The 27238-nt window shown below is 29.0% G+C and overlaps 3 protein-coding genes across 6 annotated transcripts in view; all 3 read right to left on the bottom strand.

Annotated features, from left to right (window-relative positions):
• The window catches only part of LOC126849894 (uncharacterized), a 93050-nt gene extending 90804 nt beyond the window's left edge, over window positions 1–2246 (bottom strand). The window contains exon 1 of one of the 2 annotated variants that reach the window (XM_050592259.1): window positions 1149–2246. The gene's annotated coding sequence lies outside the window, so the exon portion shown is untranslated. The remainder of the gene's footprint in view (window positions 1–1148) is intronic. The other variant, XM_050592260.1, reaches the window with a different exon arrangement.
• Window positions 2247–3905: 1659 nt separating this feature from the next.
• Window positions 3906–7385, bottom strand: LOC126849907 (myosin regulatory light chain sqh). 2 transcript variants are annotated; one of them, XM_050592289.1, is made up of 4 exons: window positions 7264–7385; window positions 5121–5320; window positions 4781–4994; window positions 3906–4488 (listed from the first exon to the last, which is right to left on the bottom strand). In XM_050592289.1, the coding sequence occupies exons 2-4, from the start codon at window positions 5308–5310 to the stop codon at window positions 4368–4370; spliced, it is 525 nt and encodes a 174-aa protein (XP_050448246.1). In that variant the 5' UTR covers window positions 5311–5320; window positions 7264–7385; the 3' UTR covers window positions 3906–4367. The 2 variants fall into 2 exon arrangements, with proteins under 2 accessions (XP_050448246.1, XP_050448248.1); XM_050592291.1 differs by having other exon boundaries at window positions 5121–5317.
• A 2143-nt stretch (window positions 7386–9528) lies between these two features.
• Window positions 9529–27238, bottom strand: part of LOC126849874 (sushi, von Willebrand factor type A, EGF and pentraxin domain-containing protein 1) — a 42323-nt gene continuing 24613 nt past the window's right edge. For both annotated transcript variants that reach the window (XM_050592202.1, XM_050592201.1), the window contains exons 4-22: window positions 24823–25032; window positions 23914–24009; window positions 23415–23537; window positions 22966–23129; window positions 21716–21842; window positions 20877–21026; window positions 20524–20700; window positions 18394–18573; window positions 17641–17759; window positions 17193–17427; window positions 16639–16812; window positions 15748–15927; window positions 14768–15013; window positions 14102–14281; window positions 13735–13908; window positions 12149–12328; window positions 11508–11616; window positions 11263–11445; window positions 9529–10069 (exon numbers count right to left, since the gene is read on the bottom strand). In XM_050592202.1, the coding sequence (XP_050448159.1) occupies window positions 9964–10069; window positions 11263–11445; window positions 11508–11616; window positions 12149–12328; window positions 13735–13908; window positions 14102–14281; window positions 14768–15013; window positions 15748–15927; window positions 16639–16812; window positions 17193–17427; window positions 17641–17759; window positions 18394–18573; window positions 20524–20700; window positions 20877–21026; window positions 21716–21842; window positions 22966–23129; window positions 23415–23537; window positions 23914–24009; window positions 24823–25032 (3113 nt within the window). In that variant the 3' untranslated portion in view covers window positions 9529–9963. The remainder of the gene's footprint in view (window positions 10070–11262; window positions 11446–11507; window positions 11617–12148; window positions 12329–13734; window positions 13909–14101; window positions 14282–14767; window positions 15014–15747; window positions 15928–16638; window positions 16813–17192; window positions 17428–17640; window positions 17760–18393; window positions 18574–20523; window positions 20701–20876; window positions 21027–21715; window positions 21843–22965; window positions 23130–23414; window positions 23538–23913; window positions 24010–24822; window positions 25033–27238) is intronic.

Raw genomic sequence — 27238 nt, 5'->3', positions numbered from 1 at the left:
CTTTTATGTTTCAAAAATAAAATTATAAGAATTGTTTACAATTTTTTTTTGTCGATAAAAAGAACTGTTCGATTCAATGTCAATTAAAGCGATGTATAATTTTATTTATTTATGATAAGAGCCTCTCGTATATTAAAATTTGATGAGATGAAAGTAAAAGATCCGATTCATCGTCTGAGGTAAAATGACGTAATAGCGAAGTCAATAAAATTCCTGAAATTGCAGTGGAGTTTTGTCCTCAGGACTAAGCAGAATTCGTTTTTAAGATCACATTTAATAGTAAAATAGCTACAAAATAGTTGCATGTGATGTTTTATTGTAAGATTATTTTTTTTAATAATTTATAGAAAAACACAGATAAGTATGCGTTTTTTCATAATCAGTATTCTTTTATGTGTATTTTTCAAATAAAAAAGCAATGATTAAAAATATAAATTATAAAGAGAGTTTATTAGGGGCCCTGATTAAAGCTCAATAGTTAATGCAGCCCTGAGCCCGGGCTGCATCGAAAAAGTAGAGCAGAGCATCGACTTGCTCAAGCAAAATTTATCTGGGAATACCAATGTTTTAATGAATAGCAATGATGATTGACATTGATATTCAATGACTGTTTTTTGACATTAATAGTAATGAATAATGATTGACATTGATATTTAATGGCTGTTTTTACTCAATGTATTAATAACAATTTTTATTGAGTGTTTTTTATTCACTTTATATTCCAACGACTATTACAAATACTTTCGTATGCGACTTGCAATCTCTTTCAATTTAAATAAAATTCGTTAAATGCATCCATTATCGAATATCGTGCAAATATCTAATTTTCATTAACAAAATCTGTTTTATTTATTGCCTGGATCTTTCAATTATATTATACTTTACGTTACTTTCTATCATTTTTTTTCTTATCATGATATTGTTTATATCAACAAAACATCGAAAGCGAAGCGATCGCTAAAATACCCGAATTCTACATTAATGCCTTTCTAGATAAAGTCAAAAGCCATATCTCCAATGATTCTTAAACGTATCGATATCGCTTTACGAAACCAGACTCTATATATGCTGTATTTGTTTTTCGACACAGCACTCTCGACTGTACGCAGACGAGAGTGATAAGGAGGAAAGTGAAAACTGGCGCGTACCTGCCGAAACGACGATGAGGTCGGCGCCGCGGAACAGCTGATCGACTTCGCTCGGTGGGTGTCGGCCTCGGCTAACCTCTCCTCCTCTCGCACCCTGCTGCACTTTCTCACGCACTCGATGCACTCGCGAGGACCGATGGAAGATGTCTGTAGTTACGATTTCGGCGCGATTGTTTCTGAGTGACTCGACGCCGATTTGATAATCTCGATCGACGCGCGATTTCTCGCGATATTCGATTGACAGGTTGACGTATCTCGCGATTTACTCCGCAATTCACTTTGTTGACGATGACAGAATATTTGCACGATGTCGTGATGTAATCCTTGTCCCAGCTTTCCTTAACAACGACACGATATCCATGGACAGTAATCTCAAGTTATTTCAACGAGACGAGTATTCGCGCGACGTCGAAACGCAACGTTATGATTGACATGTCGCTGTAATGACGATACAAATGTACGTGTGGCGTCGCGACGCAATACGAGGACGCTGCTTCAATAACGACTACCTGTCAGCGGTGTCGTGACGTAATATCGTACCCGACAGGTCCATTTTAACAAATGACGCGTTCGTTCGCGCGACTTCAATCGCGCCGATTTGCACCGCGAACTTGGCGACTATCGAGAGAGCAGCCACGCGCCAATTCAAGTCCTTCGGCTTGATTCAGGCTACTCACTTGACGTCGGCGCCGAACGGTCGTCCTAGGGATCGAACGCGGAATCCTCGACGCCAGGACATCGCGCGTCATCGTCGTTACCAGGCGTTCGTGTGTGCGTTCATATGTTCCTCGTGCACCCTGACGAAAGCGAGCAGAGACTCAACGTCGCTCCTTCCGATTCCGTTCGATTCCGACGCACTCGTGGCCGGGGACTCCCCCCCGTCGCACCGTCGATTAATCGCACAGCGGAGAGAGCATAAGCTGCAACCCCGCTCTATTTATCGTTCGCGTGACGAACGGGACGGAGAGCGAGTGTAAAGAAGGCGGGGGCGGCCGCCCGAGCCAGACCGAGCGAGCACGAAGGCGGGCGGTCTTCTGTTTATATGTTACATATGTACATACCTGACGACATGCCCGCGCCCGCGGCAAAGAGAATACTGAAGGTGTCGCTCGGCGATACGCGGACTATATGCGCCACGCGCATGCGTCTCGCGTGCCTCGTTCCGACGCACGCTTACTTCACGACGATTCATCTCATCGAAAGCATTCGTTGTCCGCTCTTTTGTACGTGTGTATATAAAATCTATGTTCTCAACTTTTAATTGATGATAAGATGGATGACATGGTAAGAATGAAGTAGATAGCTCGAGTGTTTTCATTGAAAGCAAAAAGTCAGCATTAATAAAAAAACAATGGAAAGATATAATCGGATTCTTTGTCGTCTTTTTTTTACTAATGTTGACTGACTTCTCGTCTCCGATAAAACTGCGCAGTCTATCTACGATCTAATCTATCTAGATAATCGGCAAAATCGGGGCTGTATGAAGAGGATATCTCAAATATCTTTATTCTTTTTAAGATTCGCTCTATTCGCGATTTTTTGCGAATAATTTAGTTGTTTTCGTATCTCCTATTTAAGAAGATAATAATCAAAATAATTATTAAATTGTAAATCGGTGAGGAAACTGGTAAATATAAGAGCCGAGGCGCGGTAAATAAGACGCAAAACTTTTTGTTATTCAATTTCATTAACAAATATGCATTAAACATATACTTTTGGACCATTTTCTTCTCTTTCTTTTTTCTTCTTATTAAGAAATATGCGATATAAAGAAAAAAAAATGGTCCAAAACGATCTTTTATATTAAGATAAACAGAGTTGAGTAATTTTTTTTTTTTTAATTAGTTTAAGTTTAGAGTTATTAACTTTTCAATTTTTTAACTTGATTTTTAACTGTTTAACTAAATCCTAAAGATATGTGAAAAACGATTCGGGAATACATACACACAAGTTAGATTCGAGCCTCCATAATATTTCAAAAATTACTAAGCGACTTCTATTCAAATGTCAAAATGCCTCAAGAGATGTCGCCACCAATGGAGTTCATTATTGTCGCGAAATATGTTGTCATTATAATCGTGTTCCAGCAAAAACAAAACGTTTCAATGAATTCGTCGTATTGATTTTCTGCACGTGATCTTTGTTAAAAGACATCTGAGAATTATATAATATTTTGTTTGTTTATTTGACTTTTTAAACTTGGAACGTATGTCTATAATTCCTGGTTATTTGTAATTACATACCACTAATAAATAGATATTTAATTTTGTGCTATTTTTTCTAAACAAGAAAATAATAAACATCATTCTAGTTGTTAACTCAAGGCATGTTTCATTTATAGAGTCTATATTTTATGCAAAAAACATATCTCTAAAATATTTTATCACTTATTTATTAATGTAAAAATATTTAAATGTTTGTATCCATTTAATCCAATCTTTAAAAATTTATTTTGTTAGAAGATATAGAAAAATTTAATTTATTTGAAATTATCATTGTATATATATTATTATATATATTACTATTAAAACAAATTATCATGGGAAATTTGCTTAAAATGTAAATCGTAAATTAACACTATGAACATTCTTATAATATAATTTAAGAAAAATATAAAATCTTAAGAATGCATTAAATATTCGAGCCAAATCAAACGCAATAAACTGACTTATACATATTATTATTAATCAGAGTTAAAATTACATATGTTTGTGCTATTATATGATTTTTTAATTGATTCAAAGAAATAACTGCAACTTTTTCATACACAATAGAATATTATATTAAAATATAAATGCTGAATCTACAACAATTACATGTCTTCGATTTATATATATAAATATTTTACACGTATAACTTTCATCGACTGTATACAGTAAATCATTCACAAAAAATGGTTATAATTGAATACTTCGAAAAGATATTTCTAAACGACATATCTCGCATTTCCAAATCACTCATTTATTCAATTATCATTTTTCTTTCGATTTTTATGAAAATATACATAAATACTGCGAGATTACAATTCTTTGTAATTCAATTGCTTCATGCATATCACGCTACAATTTTTTTATTATTTATTAATAATATTTATTGAATATATTTATATTATTTTGTAAATAAAAATCTGATGAATTTAGAAATGCGAAATACGCGAGAAATTTCAAATACTATCTACGATTTCGTCTCAGGATACGCGGTTTAAGCTAAATCCGCTCACTACTGCTCATCCTTATCCTTCGCGCCGTGCTTTAGGATTCGAGTAAACTCTAGATAGTCGAACATCGAGCCTTTGATCGGTGCTTCACGGTACATTTCGTCTACATCATCATCCGTAAACCTAAAGATAAAAGAGAATTTGTTTTGTATTATCAAGAAAAAATCCCCTAATCAATTTTATTGGTTTAATAACAAATGTGTTATCATGCTTTTATATCTTTTTCTTATATTATATTATCTTATATATTAACATCATATTTAACAAATTATTAAAAATATAATTAATAAATACTGAACATAAAAGGATTAATGAATTCATATATAGATTAAGATTTTTATGGTACAACGATCTTAGTCTATGTTTCAGTTGAACATACTTATATTCATACAATTTTTGATACGTGAGATATTACCTGTCACCCATTGTTGTAAGCAATTCGCGAAGGCGCTCCTCATTTATATGACCAGTATTTTCCTCATCAAAACAACCAAAGGCATTCTTAATTACATCTTCAGGATCAGTTCCTTGCAATCTCTCTCCAAACAATGTCAAAAACATTGTAAAGTTGATAGGTCCAGGTGCTTCGTTCATCATTGCCTCCAAATAGTCATCAGTAGGATTCTTACCTATAAAAGTTGATTAAATTTTCTTTAAATTCTATCCATATCTCTTATTTCAATTTTTAAAAAGAAATGTGATTTTGTGTAAATAAGCTACAAAAATATGTCCCTAAATTTTCTATATTTGCTTACCCAGAGAGGCAAGCATGTCGTGCAAATCCTCCTTGTCAATGAATCCATCGTGATTCTGATCGATCATGTTGAAAGCTTCTTTGAATTCAGCAATCTGTGCCTGGTCAAACATCGCAAAGACATTTGACGTCGCACGTTGAGCGCGTTTTTTCGTAGTGGCACGGCGTCCAGCAGTTTTGCGGGAAGACATTTTGCAGCTACTGAAACAAAAATTAAATTTTAGTCATATTTCTGAATAATCTCATATTAAATCTGACAAATTAAAAAAATCTTTTGATTAATGGTATAGTATTTATAAAAATGTCCTATTTCTGTAAATTTAAATTATATATATATATATATATATATATATATATATATATATATATATATTTATTAGTGAAATATTATAAATATTGATCTTATAGAAATAGAAATATATATAAATATCAAATTGCTTCTGGTGCAATGATGGATTCCTTAATAAATATCAATTTTTTTTTTTTTTGGGAATAATTTGAAACAATCAACAGCTTATTGCTAGATCTGGGACATATTGTATATTTTGAGACTTAACTCATAAATGTTTATAATATGTCATATATATTGAAAAAAATAATACTTTATTCGATTAATTCACAGAGCATATATTTCGTAGAAACTGATTGTTTCCTTGAAAAATAAACTGACTTTTCACCCCATAAATTCGGAATTTTAACGAAACAAAGATGCATTCTTTTTAAAACAAACATCAAGAGACAGTTCGAGCTCCCGAGTAGCTATCGCCATTGGCGTTTATTTTGGGTAATCAATTCATGATACTCCGACGTGACCGAAATTGGGATAAAAATACTTGGAAGAAAAGAGAAGCAAGACTAAGGGGTCGTTACTCTCTCTTTGTATACTCGAGTGCCTTCTGCTTTATATACAACTTGTTCCACCGCTTTAATATAGCTTTTATCGGCTACAAATTTGTTCAATTTCAATAAATATAATATGTATCTTAAAAATATATCTGCTTAAAAAAGTTTAAGAAAATTAGGTAAAAAGGGAATCGAAATATCCGAATTATATTATATATATACATAATTTGCTTTTTTTAAATACTCTGATTTTTTAATAATATGCTTTCCTTATATTTTATATAATATAAAAATTTTACTTATATAAAATATTTATAGTTATAAACTTTTTCTTTATACACTCTAAAAAAAAATTCACACATTCTCGTTTTCCACTTTTAATATTTATAAAAAATATATATCTAATTTGAAAAAAAAATACGTGGAAATTTCCTTAAAAGTATATGTCACGAATTCTGTAGCAAATTTTCATTCGTATGTGTGTGTGTGTGTGCATGTATATGCGCGCTTACTCATCTCTCTTAAATCGTTCTGCTTTCCCCTCAAGTTTCTTCGCACTCAGTGCTGTCAAAATCAGTGTAATGGAAATTTTAGTATATTATAAATTAATTTGGAATAAATTAATTTTAATATTTGTAATAGATTTATTTTAATATTTGTAACAGATTTATTTTAATAATTGCAATAGATTTATCTTGTTCGCAATAAATTCAATAATAACATGAAATTTGATTGCAACGACAAATGTTGTGCATGTCAAGTTTTAAAATTCCAATTTAATTTTTACATATTTATATATCCATACTGAAGATGACTAGAAAACATACATTTTTAATGCATATTTGTTTATAAAATTTAACAATAATAAGTTCGCGCCTTGGATCTTATCTGACAGTATTTTTATTTAATTGCTCGCAGTAAATTCATTTTAATGCACCAAAATGCATGAAATTATTTCGATCCTGACACCATGATGCCCATTGCATCTCCAGCTATCTACGGCACTGCGCACGCTCAGACAATGCACATTTCTTCCAGATCGCATATGTAAATACATAACCTAACCACGAAATATCTTATTTGTGTGCGTCCCTTTTAGAAACAACAATCTTTGTTTTAATTAAGCGCGACACAAATTGTGCAAATCGTAACTGAATGACAATGGCGGCCCATTCGAGAGTAAAATTTGCTGTCAAATCGACGAGATTTCACGTGCTCGTTCAGGGAAGAAAATTCAAGTTTGCGATTAGATAGCCGGATTATTCGGCCGATTTAAAGGGGAAAGATCGAAGTGTACTCACTCGATTAACAGTAAAAGAGGCTCGAAAAACGACTGAAAACCGGAAACTAGAACGAATCGAGGCTCCACGATGAACACTGAGTCACGTTCCGCGTTCACTCTGTAGTCATTCACCACACCCGATCAACTAGCGCCATCTGCCGGAAGATAGGTGAATATATATTGTGAGCCTATATAATGTGAGCCTGGAATGGAGAAAAATTCAGGCCATTGCCAATAGTCGATTAGGATTGTGCTCAGGGTATCGATTCTGTGATTTAAGTGAGAGTGAAAATTACAAATATAAGCGATTCTACTAGAAAATTTATAATTTCATTCATCCAATAAGTTGGCTTATTTTTGTAATTTTTACTCTCACTTGAGGTACAGAATCGATACCTTGATCCTTTGTTTAAAGAATATTCACAGATAGATATTTATCAGTTATAGATTGCTCCATTAATAAAATGGCAAAGACTACAATAATTTATATTACAAGCAAATAATAAATCAATAATAAATTAGTAATAATTTCTTTTTTGTGAAATATGTTATTATATTTTAATCAAAAAATTTTAATCTAAAACTAATTTCGCGAGATTTTAATTTGAGACTTTTGCAAGCAGGCTTAATGAGTATTAAAAAATTAACGATGAAAGATGGTAATAATTAATGTAATTCTGAGAAATGACATAATTTTTATAAATTATGTCATTTCTCAGAATAAATTGTTGGAAAATAATACACTTACGTATAGCAATAGTTTACATATTTTACATCCTTTATATAAATATATATATATATATATATATATATATATATATATTATATATTTATATATATATATATTATTTATATATATATACATATATATATATATATATAATATATATATAAAATATATAAATATATATATATATATATATATATATATATATATATATATATATAAATATATATATATATATATATATATATATATATATATATAAAACATATTTAACTTGGAAATTTTTTGAAGGAATGATCTCTATAAATAATTACAGCCCTGAACTGGGACTCGCTTCCATACATGGGTTAATGTCTTGTACTGACTCACAGCCATATAAGGACATGAAAGAGACTGATAGATTTTGTAATCTTTGATAATGACCGTAATTTCGATCTTGTTAATTCGAGTCTCATAATCGCTAAAATGTGAGAAAACTAATTTTAAATAAGAAATCGATATTAGAAAAATGTATTTACATGAAATTTTTGCGACAAAAAAAATTATTGACTGCGAAGAATGAAGTGTTCTTTGCCGCTTTTTCAGATCAACCTTGTCAATATTTAATTCACATTATTATTTGCAGGAAATTAAAATGATTTATTGGATTTATGATAAAATTATAGTTTCTGGAACTTTTTCTCTTTGTCTTGCAAATCTCGCGACAAATCTTGGACAATCAAAGCAATAAATTACTGAAGTTGATGTTGATAATTATGTAATAATATATTATTATTGGCCAAATTATTTAGATACAGGATTAGTTTATACTTACCTAAAAATTTTCACGCTGATTATACTTTGCATTTATATATATAAATTTTACTATATATATATATATATATATATATATATATATATATATATATATATGTTGTGTTTTTCATCAACCCAATTAATTGAAATTATTTCTGATAATTGCATTATTGCATTATGCCAGTAAAAATTATCTTATATTTAAGAGAGAGAGAGAGAGAGACGCTAAACACGTTATCAGAACATTATATATATATATATATATATAAATTAATTATTAAAAATTTATTATTAATAATAAATAAAATTTAAATTAATGTAAATAAAAATTTATTATTAATAATAAATAAAATTTAAATTAATGTAAATAAAAATTTATTATTAATAATAAATAAAATTTAAATTAATGTAAATAAAATTTATTATTAATAATAAATAAAATTTAAATTAATGTAAATAAAAATTTATTATTAATAATAAATAAAATTTAAATTAATGTAAATAAAAATTTATTATTAATAATAAATAAAATTTAAATTTATGTAAATAAAAATTTAGTATTAATAATAAATAAAATTTAAATTTATGTAAATAAAAATTTATTATTAATAATAAATAAAATTTAAATTTATGTAAATAAAAAATTTATTATTAATAATAAATAAAATTAAAATTTATGTAAATAAAAAATTTATTTTTTTATCTCAATTGTCTGCTATAGTAAAAAAGTAGAGTGAAATAATGTGACAAAGAGTGTCAAGTACAAGAGCACTGGTTTCTTTATTTACGCACGATCGTCATAAACTTACACTACAACGTGTCACTTAAAGCCTATATATAATAATAAATCTAAATGATCAATACACCGTATATACAGAATCGTACGCACATTAGTTGATACTCGGAGAAGAAGTCTCCTATCATAAGAACGAGCGTCATCAACATACAATCCTCTTCAAACTTTTCACGCTCGTTCTTTTATACATTCTCTCGCGAAAATTATTTACATGAAAATGTCGAACCCTCGATGGGCGGTAATATATAAATAACGACAACAATTAAGTTCTTCGGTGTTTTCTGTACATAAAGCATCGTCTCGTGAACGGCGAGAATCGCGCGACAGAAGACGATCTCTCGAGGTCGTCAGCGCGCGATTTTCGAATTTTTGAAAACGAAGAGGGCGAATGGAATTTTAAGCTATCGCACAGACACGCCATTGATAGTTATTCCGTTTCTGTTAGAAACCGGTTCGGCCTCGTAATGTCCGGATCTACCGTACGTTCTTCTTGGCTGGCCGTTGTATCTGTTAAAAACATATCAATTTATTAGATAGAATAATATTCATTTATTCTAAAATAAAATCACAATTTTATAAATATATATATATATATATATATATATATATATATATATTCAATTATATAAATCAAAAAAATAATTATTATTAAATCATGCCTTTAATCTCCAAAATTAATATTCTAATCTAAACTATTTCTTGACACTATATTTTCTTACTTATGTGTATGTCCACATCTTTTTTAAAATATTATAATCCTCATTAATTTATTACTACCTTTTACCAAAATTATAATTTTTATTTTATTTATTTATTTATATATCCTTAGAAACAATTTTATGAATAATATTTATTTATCTTAAAATAAAAAAAATAAAAAAATTGTTTTGTGTCTCTATCTCTTTCCATGCATTTTTAAAACGCATAATTGTAAATAATTAATTTTTCAATTTGCTATTTGCACTGTCTTATACTAATTTAATGATGTTTTGGCTGTACAATAGTAGCAAAAAATTGTCAAAATTAAAAAAAAAGACATTTCTTGTGTTAATTCCGTTTGAAAAATCGAATAAAAAAAAGACGTTTCTTATGTTTATTCTGTTTGAAAAATCAAATAAATAAATCTGGATTATAAAAAAAATTCAAATATTACAAAATATGGTTTCTAACGTCTTCCTAAAAAAAAAATAGTTGTAATAATTATTTTTTCTAATTTATGACAAAAACTTTTAATTGTGAACACTCTCTAAAATCAACTGCAAAAAAAAACAAAGAAGAATAAAGAAAAACGAGTAATTTACAGAAAGAGAGAGAGAGAGAGAGCGAGATATTTTTCTACAATTTTTAGTAAATAACTTTTAAACGAGTAAGTAAAAATCTAAATCAAATTTTGTACAAATATTTAGAATTTTCTTAATATATGTAAAAAATTTTTATTTTGCTGGCAATGTTCTTTTCTTGTCAAATTTGTCAATAAAAAAATACAACACACTATTTTTCAGAAGAATTAATAAAGAATTTTCATTCTTTTATCAATGCTTTGAAATCAATGTTTTGACACATACATTCTTAATAAAATCATTATTTATGAAATTCCACAATACTCTAATTAATATTATAGGATATTTATATCTTACATTATCTGTCAAGATCGCGACGCTCTATTGCAAATTCCTTACACACACACATTCGCAACTTACCTATACGCGCTGCCGCTTAAACTGTACGGATTATCGTAGAGACCATCTTCGGGGACGTTTTCGTACATGGTGTTGGGGGTGCCATCATTCAACGTCGCGTAAGACATAACGGCGGCATTTTGATCCTCCTTCCTTTCCGCCGCCTGAACGTTCTCGGTATTTTTCACCGGCGTAGCTTTTCGCCTATAATTATAACGGTGACTCAATATATTTGGAAATTATTTGCGAGAGAAAACGATACTTACAGCCTAAGATAGACCAGTCCGAGGATAATTAATATAAATATAATCACGCCGGCTCCGATGCCGACACTCGTGCCAACACCTTGAGGCTCCGCCACTTCGTTCGCAGCCACTGCGATACGAATAATTTCTTATATCAAATGTTTCGAATATTTTTCAATTTTACAATTTATTTCCTCGCATTAAGATTAACAGTTTGCGATTTAGTTCGAGCCGTTTGTTACCCGATACACTTGATGAAATAATTTTTAATACCTATCTTGAAGAAACTATCAAGTTAGTCAATAAAGTTTGAAGATATACATACATACAGGGTGTAACAAAAGATTGGAAACAAATGAAACAGCGTATTCATCAATGAAAAATAAAAGTTTTTCTGAATAAGATTGTGTTCTACGGGTCTTTATTTTCAAGATATAGGATATTAAAATCTTAAAAAAAAAGAAAAAAGTTTTTGTTTAATTTTTAAATACAGAAAAATTATATATTTATATATATGTATGCATATATATATATTTTTAATAAAATTTCTTATATAAAATGCTTAAAATATTTTAAAAAATTATTAAATATTTCAAATATTAAAAAAAAATAAAATGTTTTAAATAAATTAAATATATTTTAACAGAATATTTATATCTTACATTGGCATTTTGGTTCCTCGCCGCTCCAAAATCCTGTGTCCAAACATTTCCTCAGGAATATGCCGACCCTTTCATACTGCGGTAAACAGTGATACTCTGCGGCACCTCCATAAGTCGTTGATCCATTCACTATTATTACGCGACCGTTCTCTATTGGCCCTGGATGCTTGCAATCTACCGCTAAAAACATATCACGAATAAATCTTAAGGATGTTCTGGATGTACAATAGCAGAAAAAAATTGTCAAAATTAAAAAGAAAACATGTTTCTTACGTTTATATTATTTAAAAAATTAAAAAAATTAATTCGAGTTGTGAAAAAAATTAAAGTATCGCAAAATAATATGGATTTTCACGTCTTCGTAAAAGAAAATAGTTGTAATTAATATTTTTCCTAATTTATGGCAAAAACTTTTGATCGTGAATATCCTCTGAAATCAATTGCAAAAAATAATTGAAAAACGAGTCATTTGCAGAAAGAAGAAAAGAGACAGATAATATTTTTCTACAATTTTTAGTAAATAACTTTTAAACAAAAAATTAAAAAAATAAATTTGGGTTATGAAAAAAATTAAAGTATCACAAAATAATATGGATTTTGACGTCTTCGTATAAAAGAAAATAGTTTTAATTAATATTTTTCCTAATTTATGGCAAAAACTTTTGATCGTGAATATCCTCTGAAATCAATTGCAAAAAACAATGAAAAACGAGTAATTTGCAAAAAGAGAAAAAGAGACAGATAATATTTTTCTACAATTTTTAGTAAATAACTTTTAAACAAAAAATTAAAAAAATAAATTTGGGTTATGAAAAAAATTAAAGTATCACAAAATAATATGGATTTTGACGTCTTCGTAAAAGAAAATAGTTGTAATTAATATTTTTCCTAATTTATGGCAAAAACTTTTGATCGTGAATATCCTCTGAAATCAACTGCAAAAAAGAATGAAGAACGAATAATTTGCAGAAAGAGAAAAAAAGACAGATAATATTTTTATACAATTTTTAGTAAATAACTTTTAAACGAATTAGTGGATCTAAATCAAGTTTTGTACAAATATTTATTAGAATTTCCTTAATATATGTGACAATTTTTATTTCATTGGTAATATTTTTTCTTCGTCAAATTTGTCAATAAGTGCTACAATAGGCGATTTTTCATAAGAATCAATATTAACTTTAAATTTAAATAACTTCCAAACCGTTAAGAGAATTGTGCTTAGTTTTTGCACAAATATTCAGAAGAAATAGAACAATGTATGAAATTTTCATACTTTTGTTAGTATTTCGATATATATCACATACATTTTTAAACTCTTTTAATAATTCATTCAATATAAGAATATTACCGATCAATATAAATATTTTAATATTCTCGAAAATATTTTTTTTAATTTTTTTTTATCTTTTTATGTATTTAACAGAGAAGAAAATTTATAAAAAATATTATCATATTTATTATACAAAAATATATCTATTGCAATCTATTGTAGAAAATAGTAAATTTTCTCAAAGATAATTTAGAGAGATCTTTTTACGCTAAAATAAAAAACATAATATTACTGATCTCGAGAAGTTTCTTACAGAAACAAGCAGGCGTTGAGCCGCTCCAGGATCCATTTTGTAAACAAATCCTAGTTTCGTTTCCTTCCATATAAAATCCACGTGGGCAGCTATAATGCGCCACTCCACCTACACTGTGAGTCGATACTTGCGTCGACAACACACCGGTTTTCTCGGGATCTCTGCATCGAATTTCTGTAAATGTAGACTCTAGTTTATCCCGCAGCAATTTAATGCCATTCGATTGCCATTTTAATTTTGCCCGACACACACAATTAATGTGTTTCAAAGTAAAACAATTGAACTAAAATAAATTGAACAATAAGATTTCTATCTATTTTTGTTCGGCTATATAGGCTTTTAAAGAATTAAATATTTCTGAGATTACCTCGACAGACAGGTGTGTCGCTGCTCCAGGTACCGTTTTCAAGGCACAGTCTTCTGGCAAAGCCATCCAACTCGAAATTACCTTCGCATTCGTAAAGTGCAGCTGCTCCGTAGTACGTTGCATTCGATGTCAACGTGTAATGTCCATGTTGAATGTGTTCGGGTTTGCCACAGTCAACATCTGTCAGAAGAATGCTTATGTTATAAAATGTCACATATCTGATATATAATTATAAAGTTTTACAATGTCAAAACAATCGCAAATATTACATAATATTTAATATTATTTATAAAAATCATATTGAATATTATAATGTAATATTATTTATAAAAATAATATTAAATATTATAATATAATTTTTATAAAAATAATATTAAATATTATAATGTAATATTATTTATAAAAATAATATTAAATATTATAATGTCAAAAAAATCGCGAATATTACATAATATTTAATATTATTTATAAAAATAATATTAAATATTACATAATAGTTAATATTATTTTTAATAAAAGAGTTTTATCGATTATTTAAAGAGAAGATGGAAAATCCTCTTTGAATAATCAATGACCGTTATTTATCCTATATAATCTTACACGTTTATAATTGATTAATCCGATAGAATTTTCCGATGATTAGATCTTGCAGATATGTACACTTACAGACGCATTGCGGTACTTCACCGCTCCACTTTCCGTTCTCCTCGCAAGTGGACAGAGGTTCTCCGACCACCTTGTATCCTCTCTCGCATCTATACTTTACCAAGGCTCCGATCTTATACGAAGTCGCTCCCGTGTTCGAATTCTCCGCGGTTCCCGTGCGAATCAGGGTCCTTCCGTACATTCGATCGTTTCCGGTCACCGAAAGAATTCCGTGTTCCGCTAGCACCGGCTCCGTACAACGAATCTCTGAGATGAGAAACATAAATATGATATAACCCCGGGTACACGTATGAATATTGGATTCTCGTAAAACTCGCGGCCAAGCTTTTACAATGTATCGAGAAAGCTGGCATATATTGGCGATAGCGTCTTTTATGAACGTCTTATAGATGAAGAGAAGGAATATGAATTTTCTTCTCACAGTTATCCCATAATTTTTTTAATTCATCCAATTTTATTTAATCTTACTTTGCTGCAGGGTTGGCTAAGTTAACTTTAATTTTAAATTAAGTTTAAAGTTAATAGCTCAAATATTAGCTAAAAGTTGCAAACAAAAATTAATTCAAAATTAAATTAAAAAATTATTATTAACTTATTAAAATTAAAAGTTAATTTTCTATCCAAAAAATTATTATTAATTTATTAAAATTAAAAATTAATTTTCTATCCAACAGCAAATCGACACGTCCGACAATGTATCCGTACAACAAATGAAATATTCGCATTACAATCAATTATTTTTACATGCTTTCAATTATTGATGAATTATTTTAACTTAATAAAAAAAAAATTAATAATGTTAATGCATTTAAAAATAGCTAATTTAAATTAAAAGTTAACAGAAAATTTATTAAAATTAATTTAATTGAATTAAAAGTTATTAACTGTTCATCTTTTTAACTTATGCAATTTTTAATTATTTAATTAGAGTCCTGCTTTATATTATATATAATATTTTCTGATGCACTTATACTTTATACCTTCGCATTTCGGGGTAGCGTCACTCCACTGACCGTTGTCCAGGCAATATCTTCTCGAAACTCCATTCAATCTGTAATTTCTCGTGCAGCTGTATGTGATTTCACTGCCGAGATGAGTCGTTCCGTTCGCGTAATCCACGGCGCCATTTAAAACCGGTAGAACCTTGCCGCAATCGATATCTGCATAATTATTAATTATTCTAATCAGCGTAATTTTAGGAGCTGTCAAAACACGATTAAAGCTGCATGATTGAAAATTGTCGAGAAAATATATATTATATCTAGGGCTGGTGATTTGCTTCGAAGACTTTGACATTTGAAGCTTCGAAGATTCGGCATTAAAATCTTCGAAGAATGAAATTATATAATTATTAATTAAATTAAATAAATTATACGATTATTAATTTAATATAATAATAATATATCGTGATTATTCGAGATTTATAAAAGACACATTTATAAAATTATATGATAAAATTTCTAATATTGCAATAATTAATGTTGAATAATTACATATTTTTTGAGCATGTATATTAATTAATTTTATTTATAATACCTTTTTTTATAATATTTTTAGCGCTTCCTGAATGAATTTAAAGCTTCAAATCTTCGAAGTTGTCAAAAGTAACAACCCTAATTATATTCCAATAAAAAATTACAATTTTGTACAGAATTAAAAAAAATATTGGCTAAATAAAAATTTTTAAAAATTTGATCCTCTGTTTTTTTCTAAAACGTTTTCTTGAGTGCTAATGAGCTGCCCTAGAAAGATCTCATTTAAGACGATGGCCTTCAACGGCAAAAATGACCTTGATTCTAAATTATATTCCTTTCATAATGTAAGGCGATTATATCACTCGAGTGGTTTCGATGAGAAAGAGATTGACTCACACTCGCAACTCGGTACCTCTCCCGTCCATTCTCCGTCTTTGCCGCACGAATGCCTGGCCTCGCCGTGAAGCAAATAACCAACGTCGCAGTGATACTCGATAACACTGTGAACGTTGAGATCATAACCTACCACGTAGCCTCCCGCCGGCACCTCCGGTTCCTCACACGTAATTACTATATAAAAAAATTTATTTATAATTGTACATATAGCATGACAAAAAAAAATATCAAACATCATATAAAATATTTTTAATAAAACGATATTTATTTTTTAATTTTTTATACTTTATAAAACTTATTTTTTTATACTATATAAAATTAAATTTTTCTTCTCTATTAAAATCAAGAATTGTACAAAGTTTTAAAAACTTTAATTAATTATTAAACTTATTAATTAATTAATTAAAGTTTTAAAACTTTAATTATTTTATTTATAATAATATTAATTAATTAATTAATTATAATAATATTAATTAATTAATTAATTAATTAATAATAATAAAAGTTTGCGTGATCTTTTCGAGAGAAATTAATTTTTATAAAATAATTCTTACACTCGCACGATGGCGTGTCGTGGCTCCACTTGCCCTCTTTGGTGCATTCTTGCTTTCCTTCACCCACCAACCAGTAATCCACTTGACATGTGTAGACTGCTAGGCTGCCCACCGTGGTCGTGCCGTTAATTAAAACGACCGTTCCGAATTCGATCTGAGCAGGAGCCCCACAATCGACGAATCGACATTGGGGCGCTTTGCCGGACCATTCGCCTCCGATATTGCACGTCAGAACCTTAATTATCAGTGAAAGAATCGCACATAGAGATTAAACAATCGAGTTTTTTTTTCAAAAACAGGGGAGGAAACTAAATAAAAAATCAAGTAAAAAAAACTCATTTTTGGGGAAATATAAAATTATTTGTATCTTAAGGTATTAAACAAATTTTTCATTAAATCATAATTTTAGGCACAATAACTAATTTTTAAAAAAATCCTAAGAACTTACATTGTCACCGAACAAAATAAATCCATTTTGACAGGAGTAAGTGGCTGTGGAGTTCACTCTTCTTCCGGTAATTGTCACGACGCCACCGTTTACTTCCGGTGGCTCGGGACACCAGTCGACTGAAAAGTAATTAGCCGTGTAATTGCAGACGGAATGAAAAAGTAGAAATTATACTGAAACGTGACTCTTTACTTAAGTGCTAACGTGAAATTATTTTCTAACTAGCAGTAATATACACATGAGGTTTTATAATTATACATACATTCATTTTGTATACAGAAAATGAACACGGCAAGATCTTAATACTGGTTTATTAGCAGTTGATTTTATTTGCGATAAAATGTGTATAATTACAAAATGTGTATATTATTTTTTAATATAATTTATTAATATTTTAATTTAATTTATTAATATTATTGATTTAATTTATTATTTTATTTAATTTATTAATATTATTAATATATTATTTAATTCATTAATACTTTAATTTAATTTAATTTATTAATATTTTAATTTTATTTAATTCATTAATATTTTAATTTAATTTAATTTATTATTATTTTAATTTTATTTAATTTATTAATATTTAATTTAAAAATATTTCTTTCTGTGTGCATACTGGATATTAATTGTTATGCTCTATCTCCTTTTTGCAATGATTAAATAAATGATTAATTTGCAAGTATTATTTTTTAAAGCTTGCACAAAAAACCTAGAATAAACAGTTAAATATAAAAAATATACTCTACTTACATAGACACTGGGGTTGGTGTCCGCTCCAGATACCACCGTCTCCGCATCTTCGTTTCGTGTCACCCACTAGCGTGTAATTTTCTTTACACGTGTAATCCGCGAGAGCGCCGTGCGTGGTTCTGTCCTCGAGTAAAATGACAGCACCGTTCTCCAAATCAGATAGGACGCCGCAGTCCACAACTGTAAAAATATTCGAAGAATGACGGAGGTCGCGCGTGACAGATGTGGCTCGTACATTTACATCGCGTGTTCAACATTAAAATACATATAATTGTACGATATTCTCATGCAGATAACAGATGTAACAGACGTTTCAAATTTCTAAAACATCTGTACATGGAGTTAAGGATATTCTGGATGTACAATAATAGCAAAAAATTGTCAATATTAAAAAGAAAACAATGTTTCTTACGTTTATACGTTTATATATTACGTTTATTACTGTTTGAAAAATTAAAAAAATAAATCGGGTTATGAAAAAATTAAAGTATCACAAAATAATATGGATTTTGACGTCTTAGTAAAAGAAAATAGTTGTAATTAATATTTTTCCTAATTTATGGCAAAAACTTTTGATCGTGAATATCCTCTGAAATCAATTGCAAAAAACAATGAAAAACGAGTAATTTGCAGAAAGAGAAAAAGAGACAGATCATATTTTTCTACAATTTTTAGTAAATAACTTTTAAACAAAAAATTAAAAAAATAAATTTGGGTTATGAAAAAAATTAAAGGATCACAAAATAATATAGATTTTGACGTCTTCGTAAAAGAAAATAGTTGTGATTAATATTTTTCCTAATTTATGGCAAAAACTTTTGATCGTGAATATCCTCTGAAATCAATTGCAAAAAACAATAAAAAACGAGTAATTTGCAGAAAGAGGAAAAGAGACAGATAATATTTTTCTACAATTTTTAGTAAATAACTTTTAAACGAAAAATTAAAAAAATAAATTTGGGTTATGAAAAAAATTAAAGTATCACAAAATAATATGGATTTTGACGTCTTCGTAAAAGAAAATAGTTGTGATTAATATTTTTCCTAATTTATAGCAAAAACTTTTGATCGTGAATATCCTCTGAAATCAATTGCAAAAAATAATTGAAAAACGAGTAATTTGCAGAAAGAGAAAAAGAGACAGGTAATATTTTTCTACAATTTTTAGTAAATAACCTTTAAACGAATTAGTGGATCTAAATCAAGTTTTGCACAAATATTTATTAGAATTTCCTTCATATGTGAAAATTTTTATTTCATTGGTAATATTTTTTCTTTGTCAAATTTGTCAATAAGTTCTACAATAGGCGATTTTCCATAAGAATCAATAGTAACTTTAAATTTAAATAACTTCCAAACCATTAAGAGAATTATGCTTAGTTTTTGCACAAATATTCAGAAGAAATAATAGAACAATCTATGAATTTTTAATGCTTTTGTTAGTATTTCGATATATGTCACACATATCCTTAACTCTATAACATCCGCAAAAATTAAATTTTAATGCCTCATTTATTTGCACATTGTTTGCACATGTTTATTGTTTTTTTTTATTTGCACACATCTAAAAGAATAATTATCCAAAAAAGAAATTTTTTGAGGGACTAACTTTAATGCTAGTCCTCTAAATTTTTTAAAAATAATTTATTAGTATGCAAATAAAAATTAGAAAATGTCAAATATGTGCGATGTAGTCAAACGATGCAGAAAAATTATATTTTTTTTTTTTTTAATGTTGATGGGCTAAGTTCACATAGATTCTTTAAAAGTCTTTTGGAATTTTATATTATTTGTCACAAAAATAAAAAAAAATTCAACACCAATATAAAATTATTAAATTATTAAAATCAAATCTATAAACATAATAGCATTCTTAATTTGTGATAATTTATTGCAATCTTGATTATAAAAAATGGATCTAATTGTAAGATTAGATTATAATATTTAATCTGTCAATTGTCTGTAATTCTTGCAATTAATTTGTAATTATATGAATGATGAGTGAGTGAGGGAAAGAGAATGTAAAGAGAATATAAAGTTAAAAGGCACAGAATAATGGATGATCATATTTGTCGCATGACGTCGTCTAAGAAGGCGAATGACCAGACGCCACTGAATTCTCACACTCACATTTGCACGTGGGCGTGTCACCGCTCCAAAAACCGCTCGATCCGCACATTCTGGACTTGGATCCAATCAACATATAACCGTCCGGGCAAACGTACTCTATCGTGGAACCTATCGTTCTCTTGGATCCCACGATCGTCGTATTCTCCGATTTTTCGGGACTGCCGCAGATAGGCGGTCCTGCGAAAAATAAAATGGAATAAATAAGATATACGTTTCTTCACGCCTGGTATTTTTATGAAATATTTTTGGGCAGACCGTTTTTTTTTTTTTCGACAATGGCAGGCAAAAGTTTTTCTTCGCGAGAACCGCGGACTGTCCTCCGTTCATAGACCAAAATTCCTGTTCACACTTACTGCTCTGACAGATCCAGTGAAGGTAATCGAGGTTGCAACCGACGTCATTCCAAAGCCAGCCGCGACCTCCGTCCAGCACGACGCAGTTTTGTTCGCCGTTGTAGTTGTTCGGCTGGTCTTTGCCCCACGATGGTTTCTGCACAATCTCGCCTGAAATATGATCGGTGCGTATTAACTGCACGTATTATTTTCACGTTAGAAAAAATTTTTAATTCTAATAATATATTAGAAGTGCATTTTATCAGATACAAAAATTAAAGTTGAAATATAAGATAAGTATTTTTGCATTAATTAAAATATATTTATATCTTTATAAATCCTCAAGCAATTATTATTATTTATCTGGCCATATTTGATTTAATTAATATTATTAATCATTCATATTTTATTGCATTGGCAACGATGATGGATGACTTCATAGGTGGAAGTATATATATATTTATTAAGTGATGCACGTTGGAAGATGTAACTTCCTGTAGATTTCGACACGGCGATAACTTTCACGTTCTATTTATCGTCAAGACGACGCTTTCGGGCTGCCCGAATAACGATCTACCTTGCGATACAATTTGTCCCGATGATTACACGATTACTCGATTGACTCATCATTATACGGAACGCGATCGTCGTTCCTTTCGAAGCGAGGCTGGAATGCGAATTTGCAAAATCGTTCCCTCCCAAAATGACAGGAAATCGTTCCGCGATTGCCGGATAATCAACCGGATCGACAATCGGATTACCGAATCTCACCTCGGGTTACCCAATAATCCGCCCTCTCGGCCCGATTCTCACGGGGTGATCGATTAATTATCGGAATAACTTTGCTGACCGAAACTTACCGTCCACCCATCGCCACGTTCGAGCTGTGATCTGCGGTTCCTTCTGCGCTCCGATCCAGACCAGCTGGGTCTTGAGTTTATCCTTTCGCCTTTCTAGGTTGTTCAGGATAAATATGGACGATACGCCCTGCAAATATTGACGAATATCATTATTTTTTTTTTTTAATTTCGCTAAATGTTTAAGGATGTTCTGGATGTACAATAGTAGCAAAAAATTGTCAAAATTAAAAAGAAAACATGTTTCTTACGTTTATACTGTTTGAAAAATTAAAAAAATAAATTCGGGTTATGAAAAAATTAAAGTATCACAAAATAATATGGATTTTGACGTCTTCGTAAAAGAAAATAGTTGTAATTAATATTTTTCCTAATTTATGGCAAAAACTTTTGATCGTGAATATCCTCTGAAATCAACTGCAAAAAACAATGAAAAACGAGTAATTTGCAGAAAGAGAAAAAGAGACAGATAATATTTTTCTACAATTTTTAGTAAATAACTTTTAAACGAAAAATTAAAAAAATAAATTTGGGTTATAAAAAAAATTAAAGGATCGCAAAATAATATGGATTTTGACGTCTTCATAAAAAAAATAGTTGTAATTAATATTTTTCCTAATTTATGGCAAAAACTTTTGATCGTGAATATCCTCTAAAATCAACTGCAAAAAACAATGAAAAACGAGTAATTTGCAGAAAGAGAAAAAGAGACAGATAATATTTTTTACAATTTTTAATAAATAACTTTTAAACGAATTAGTGGATCTAAATCAAGTTTTGCACAAATATTTATTATAATTTCCTTAATATAAGAAAATTTTTATTTCATTGGTAATATTTTTTCTTTGTCAAATTTGTCAATAAGTGCTGCAATAGGCAATTTTCCATAAGAAATCAATAGTAACTTTAAATTTAAATAACTTCCAAACCGTTAAGAGAATTGTGCTTAGTTTTTGCACAAATATTCAGAAGAAATAGTAGAACAATCTATGAAATTTTAATTTGTTGCTTTTGTTAATATTTCGATATATGTCACATACATCCTTAAAGATCTTTTCTTTTAATTTTAATATAAAATATTAATATAAAATATTAATATATTTTAATATAAAATATTAATATAAAATTTTAATATAAAATATAAAAATCAATAGTATTAATTTTTAAAAATTATTAAAAACTTATTTCATACAAAAATGAGATAAAAATATTTTTACAGGAAGGTTCTAAATATAAGAATAAATTCTAACAACCTGGAAGCCGTGAACGAGATCACCTCTGCGATTCTTGCAATAGTTCCTCGCCTCTTGGAAAGAGCCGCCTTTTTTTACTATGAATTCGTAACACGTGGAATTGAAAGCTGTCAAGTCGGTGTCGGCGGGCGTGCCGGCATGTGCACACCTATCTATCGAGAATTCTGCGAACATTCATAAATCCTTTTCATAGTGAACGTTTCTTTCTCTCGAACATGCAATTATTCCGATATTATCTGAATTATACACATTAGCGAGGATTTATTGCATTCCGAATTTTTAATTATTTTTTTCTTAGCTTTTCACTCTTCATTATTTATTTATTTAACAAAATTTATAATAATATTAATATAATATATATTTTATTTATTTAACAAAATATATAATAATGTTAATATAATATATATTATTAAGTGAATTCAAGCTTTTTATGGGAGCTTTAAACTTACCGTCCGTGGCGAAAACTTCCACCTCGCAGAGACTCAAACTACCCTCGACACCAACAAGTTGTAGAAAGACATATTGGCCCACCAGAGCTCTGGCACAGATAAAGGTCTTCGTGATACCCTCCTCTGCAAGTTTAATTCGTCATCGGTCTTAATTAATTCGCTTTAATTTTTCAGGGAACATTTAGAACTTCGAATATGTATGCCAGAATAATTTAAGATAAATACATTTTTAAAGACATCTTTTTTTAAATATTTTTGCAACATTTGATATATAATAAATATAAATGTTCTTGGATAAATAAATTTTTATTTTTATTTCATAATTAACAGACGCTTCTTTCAAAGATTTTTACAATATTTGATGCAGAGAATAATTTTATAGGTCTTGTATAATACATTAAAAAAAGATATATTATAAAAAAAGGGAGAATAATTGTGTCTGAACGTTTTTCTATTAACGGCTCATACTGTTTATAGCTGTCTCTCTCGAAACACTCACCAATAGTGCCGGGAAACCAAGCGCACAGAGGATTGCGTTGCAATTCAGCGCTGCTGTTGCCCACTCTTATCTCAATATCCTGAAGAGGTTGATGACCTGCCGAGCAATCGATAAGTCATTCTTCAAGCTAATTATAATCAAGTCTTAAAACGAAATGCAATTGTATGCGCAGTTGAAGCTTGAGATAGCCTTGGAAAGATAAAAAATATCTTGTACATTAAATCATTTTTTTTAGTTTAAAATTATGCAAATTTTAAAAAAATTTTAATGTAATAAAATAAAGTTTAAATAATGTTTAAATATATATATATATATATACCAAGATATTCATAATTTAAAACAAATTTATAGAATAATTGAAGTGAAGCCACGATCCTTTAAAGTCTTAAATATAAAAAAGGCGCAAAATGCGAGGATTTAATTAAAAAATATAATAATAAAAATTTAATAAAATCAAAATAAATATAATAATAAACAATTAATAAAAACAAAATTTAGAAAATTTATACAAAAATTAAAATTTATACAAATTTAAAAATTTAAAATTTATATAAATTTTAAATTTGTATAAATTTTTAATTTCTAAATTTGTATAAATTTTTAATTTTTGTATAAATTTTCTAAATTTTGTTTTTATTAATTGTTTATTATTATATTTATTTTGATTTTATTAAATTTTTATTTATTTTTTTTAAATTAAATCCTCGCATTTTGCGCCTTTTTTATATTATACAAAAAATAAAAAAAATTAAAAACTTATACAAAAGATAAAAATTAAAAATTAATACAAAATCAAAAAATAAAAGAAAAATGTAGTTAAAAAAACTTGGCGCTGCTAAACTGAACAATATGCTAATAATTATGATTCTTTTAAGTCTTAAATATGAAACGGATTATTCAGAAGCTTACCACAACAGCCTCGCGTCGTTACTCGGACAACCTTGACAGAATATGGCTTGAGAAGGTCGACCCTCCACCAGGGACTGGGCTCGTTCTGAGTTTCCGTGCATCTTTTCCCGTCGTGTTCCGTACTGAAGTCACCGTCATTACCGTGATTTGCGTTTCCGCCCCTCACGGTCGTTGATTGATTCGCCGGTTTGCGGAAACCCACGTTTGTACCTGTCACATTATTTGTCTTTATTGCATTTTTGTCAGTATAATTCCTTTTTAATCAAACGAACCAAAATTCAAATTATCAATTTTATGAGCTAATTTCTTATCAATTTTATTTAATTAATTTTTGTTTCGTGATCGCGATAACTTCATGAAACGTCACTTTGACGTTTGACGTTTGACGTTTATTAATCGCGCTTCAGTCACAGTCGTTGATCGTCGGGAATGTTGGTGATTAATAAAACGCTCGTTAATGATAGGACGCGTTTAATAATTATTTATAATTATTGCCAAGTTTATTAGTTGCCTGACAAAACAGCAACTGCTTATCGTTATCGTTGTCCCGTATCGTGTATGTATTTTTTTATTTTTTTTTTATCCATGTTCTACATCTTTAGACATAATTCTCGGAACAATTCGCGATGCCGTGTTCCCGTTATTTCACGGAAATCATGCGGATCGTTCCGCTACCGTCAAACAATGACAATGACAATATTATATTTCCTTGTGGTCGGACTTTTACGCGCAAATAATTCCACGATTAAAAAGAAATCGATCATTGCGAATCGTATTTTATTGGATAACGCGGCGAGATTTGTAACAGGAATGTAATAGAAATTTCATGCATTGAGCGAGCGCTTTCAAGAAGACGTCCCACAACTGTCATCTCTTTTTTTATTTAGAAATCTCTCAAGCAACTGGTTACAATACTTATTTCACAAAAATATGACTCGTAAAATTATTTTATGATTTTTATAAATGATTTTTTGAGCATTTTTTTTACAGCTAACAGTTATAAGTCAAATTCCTGACATTTTTTTAATTTTTATAAACGTGTTGCACGAAAATTATTATCACATTGCTTGTTTTTTATTCCGTAGATGGAGGATTAATGATAATTTTGGAACACCCTGTATAAGGCGAGGGAAAGTGGCTTGATTGGTATTTTAAGACAGGCAGTTTGATGTTCTCTCCGACGAAAATGCGAATCTCGTTCGATCCCTGTTCATGTCTTCCATAGTCATATCACGAAAACAAACTTCATTTCGTGCTGAAAGTTTCGTGGAGAAAGTCGATTGTTATAGTCGAGACTGATGGAAAATGAATGCACAAATTATAAAGATGCTTAATTAGCATAATTAAGGCGCACATTAAATCACGGACATTGAGAATTAATCAATTTTATCTTAAGGATGTATGTGACATATATCGAAATACTAACAAAAACATTAAAATTTCATAGATTGTTCTACTATTTCTTCTGAATATTTGTGCAAAAACTAAGCACAATTCTCTTAATGGTTTAGAAGTTATTTAAATTTGAAATTACTATTGATTCTTATGGAAAATCGCCTATTGTAGAACTTATTGACAAATTTGACAAAAAAAAATATTACCAATGAAATAAAAATTTTCACATATATTAAGGAAATTCTAATAAATATTTGTGCAAAACTTGATTTAGATTCACTAATTCGTTTAAAAGTTATTTACTAAAAATTGTAGAAAAATATTATCTGTCTCTTTTTCTCTTTCTGCAAATTACTCGTTTTTCAATTGTTTTTTGCAATTGATTTCAGAGGATATTCACGATCAAAAGTTTTTGCCATAAATTAGGAAAAATATTAATTAAAACTATTTTCTTTTACGAAGACGTCAAAATCCATATTATTTTGCGATACTTTAATTTTTTCATAATCTAAATTTATTTTTTAATTTTTGTTTAAAAGTTATTTACTAAAAATTGTAGAAAAATATTATCTGTCTCTTTTTCTCTTTCTGCAAATTACTCGTTTTTCATTGTTTTTTGCAATTGATTTCAGAGGATATTCACGATCAAAAGTTTTGCCATAAATTAGGAAAAATATTAATTAAAACTATTTTCTTTACGAAGACGTCAAAATCCATATTATTTTGCGATCCTTTAATTTTTCATAACCCAAATTTATTTTTTAATTTTTCGTTTAAAAGTTATTTACTAAAAATTGTAGAAAAATATTATCTGTCTCTTTTTCTCTTTCTGCAAATTACTCGTTTTTCAATTGTTTTTTGCAATTGATTTCAGAGGATATTCACGATCAAAAGTTTTTGCCATAAATTAGGAAAAATATTAATTAAAACTATTTTCTTTTACGAAGACGTCAAAATCCATATTATTTTGCGATCCTTTAATTTTTTTCATAACCCAAATTTATTTTTTTAATTTTTCGTT

Source organism: Cataglyphis hispanica, chromosome 5 (genome assembly GCF_021464435.1).
Source record: "Cataglyphis hispanica isolate Lineage 1 chromosome 5, ULB_Chis1_1.0, whole genome shotgun sequence".
Taxonomy (NCBI): Eukaryota; Metazoa; Arthropoda; class Insecta; order Hymenoptera; family Formicidae; genus Cataglyphis; species Cataglyphis hispanica.
The sequence above is the reverse complement of the archived record's forward strand: the minus strand, read 5'-3'. Positions and strand labels throughout refer to the sequence as shown.

Excerpts from the sequence above, each read along its gene's own strand:
- LOC126849907 (XM_050592289.1), bottom strand. The coding sequence starts at position 5,310 with ATGTCTTCCCGCAAAACTGCTGGACGCCGTGCCACTACGAAAAAACGC. Across the intron at positions 4,995-5,120 it reads CGACATGCTTGCCTCTCTGG|GTAAGAATCCTACTGATGAC; the intron begins GTAAGCAAATAT and ends CAACTTTTATAG. Across the intron at positions 4,489-4,780 it reads CTTACAACAATGGGTGACAG|GTTTACGGATGATGATGTAG; the intron begins GTAATATCTCAC and ends TTTTATCTTTAG.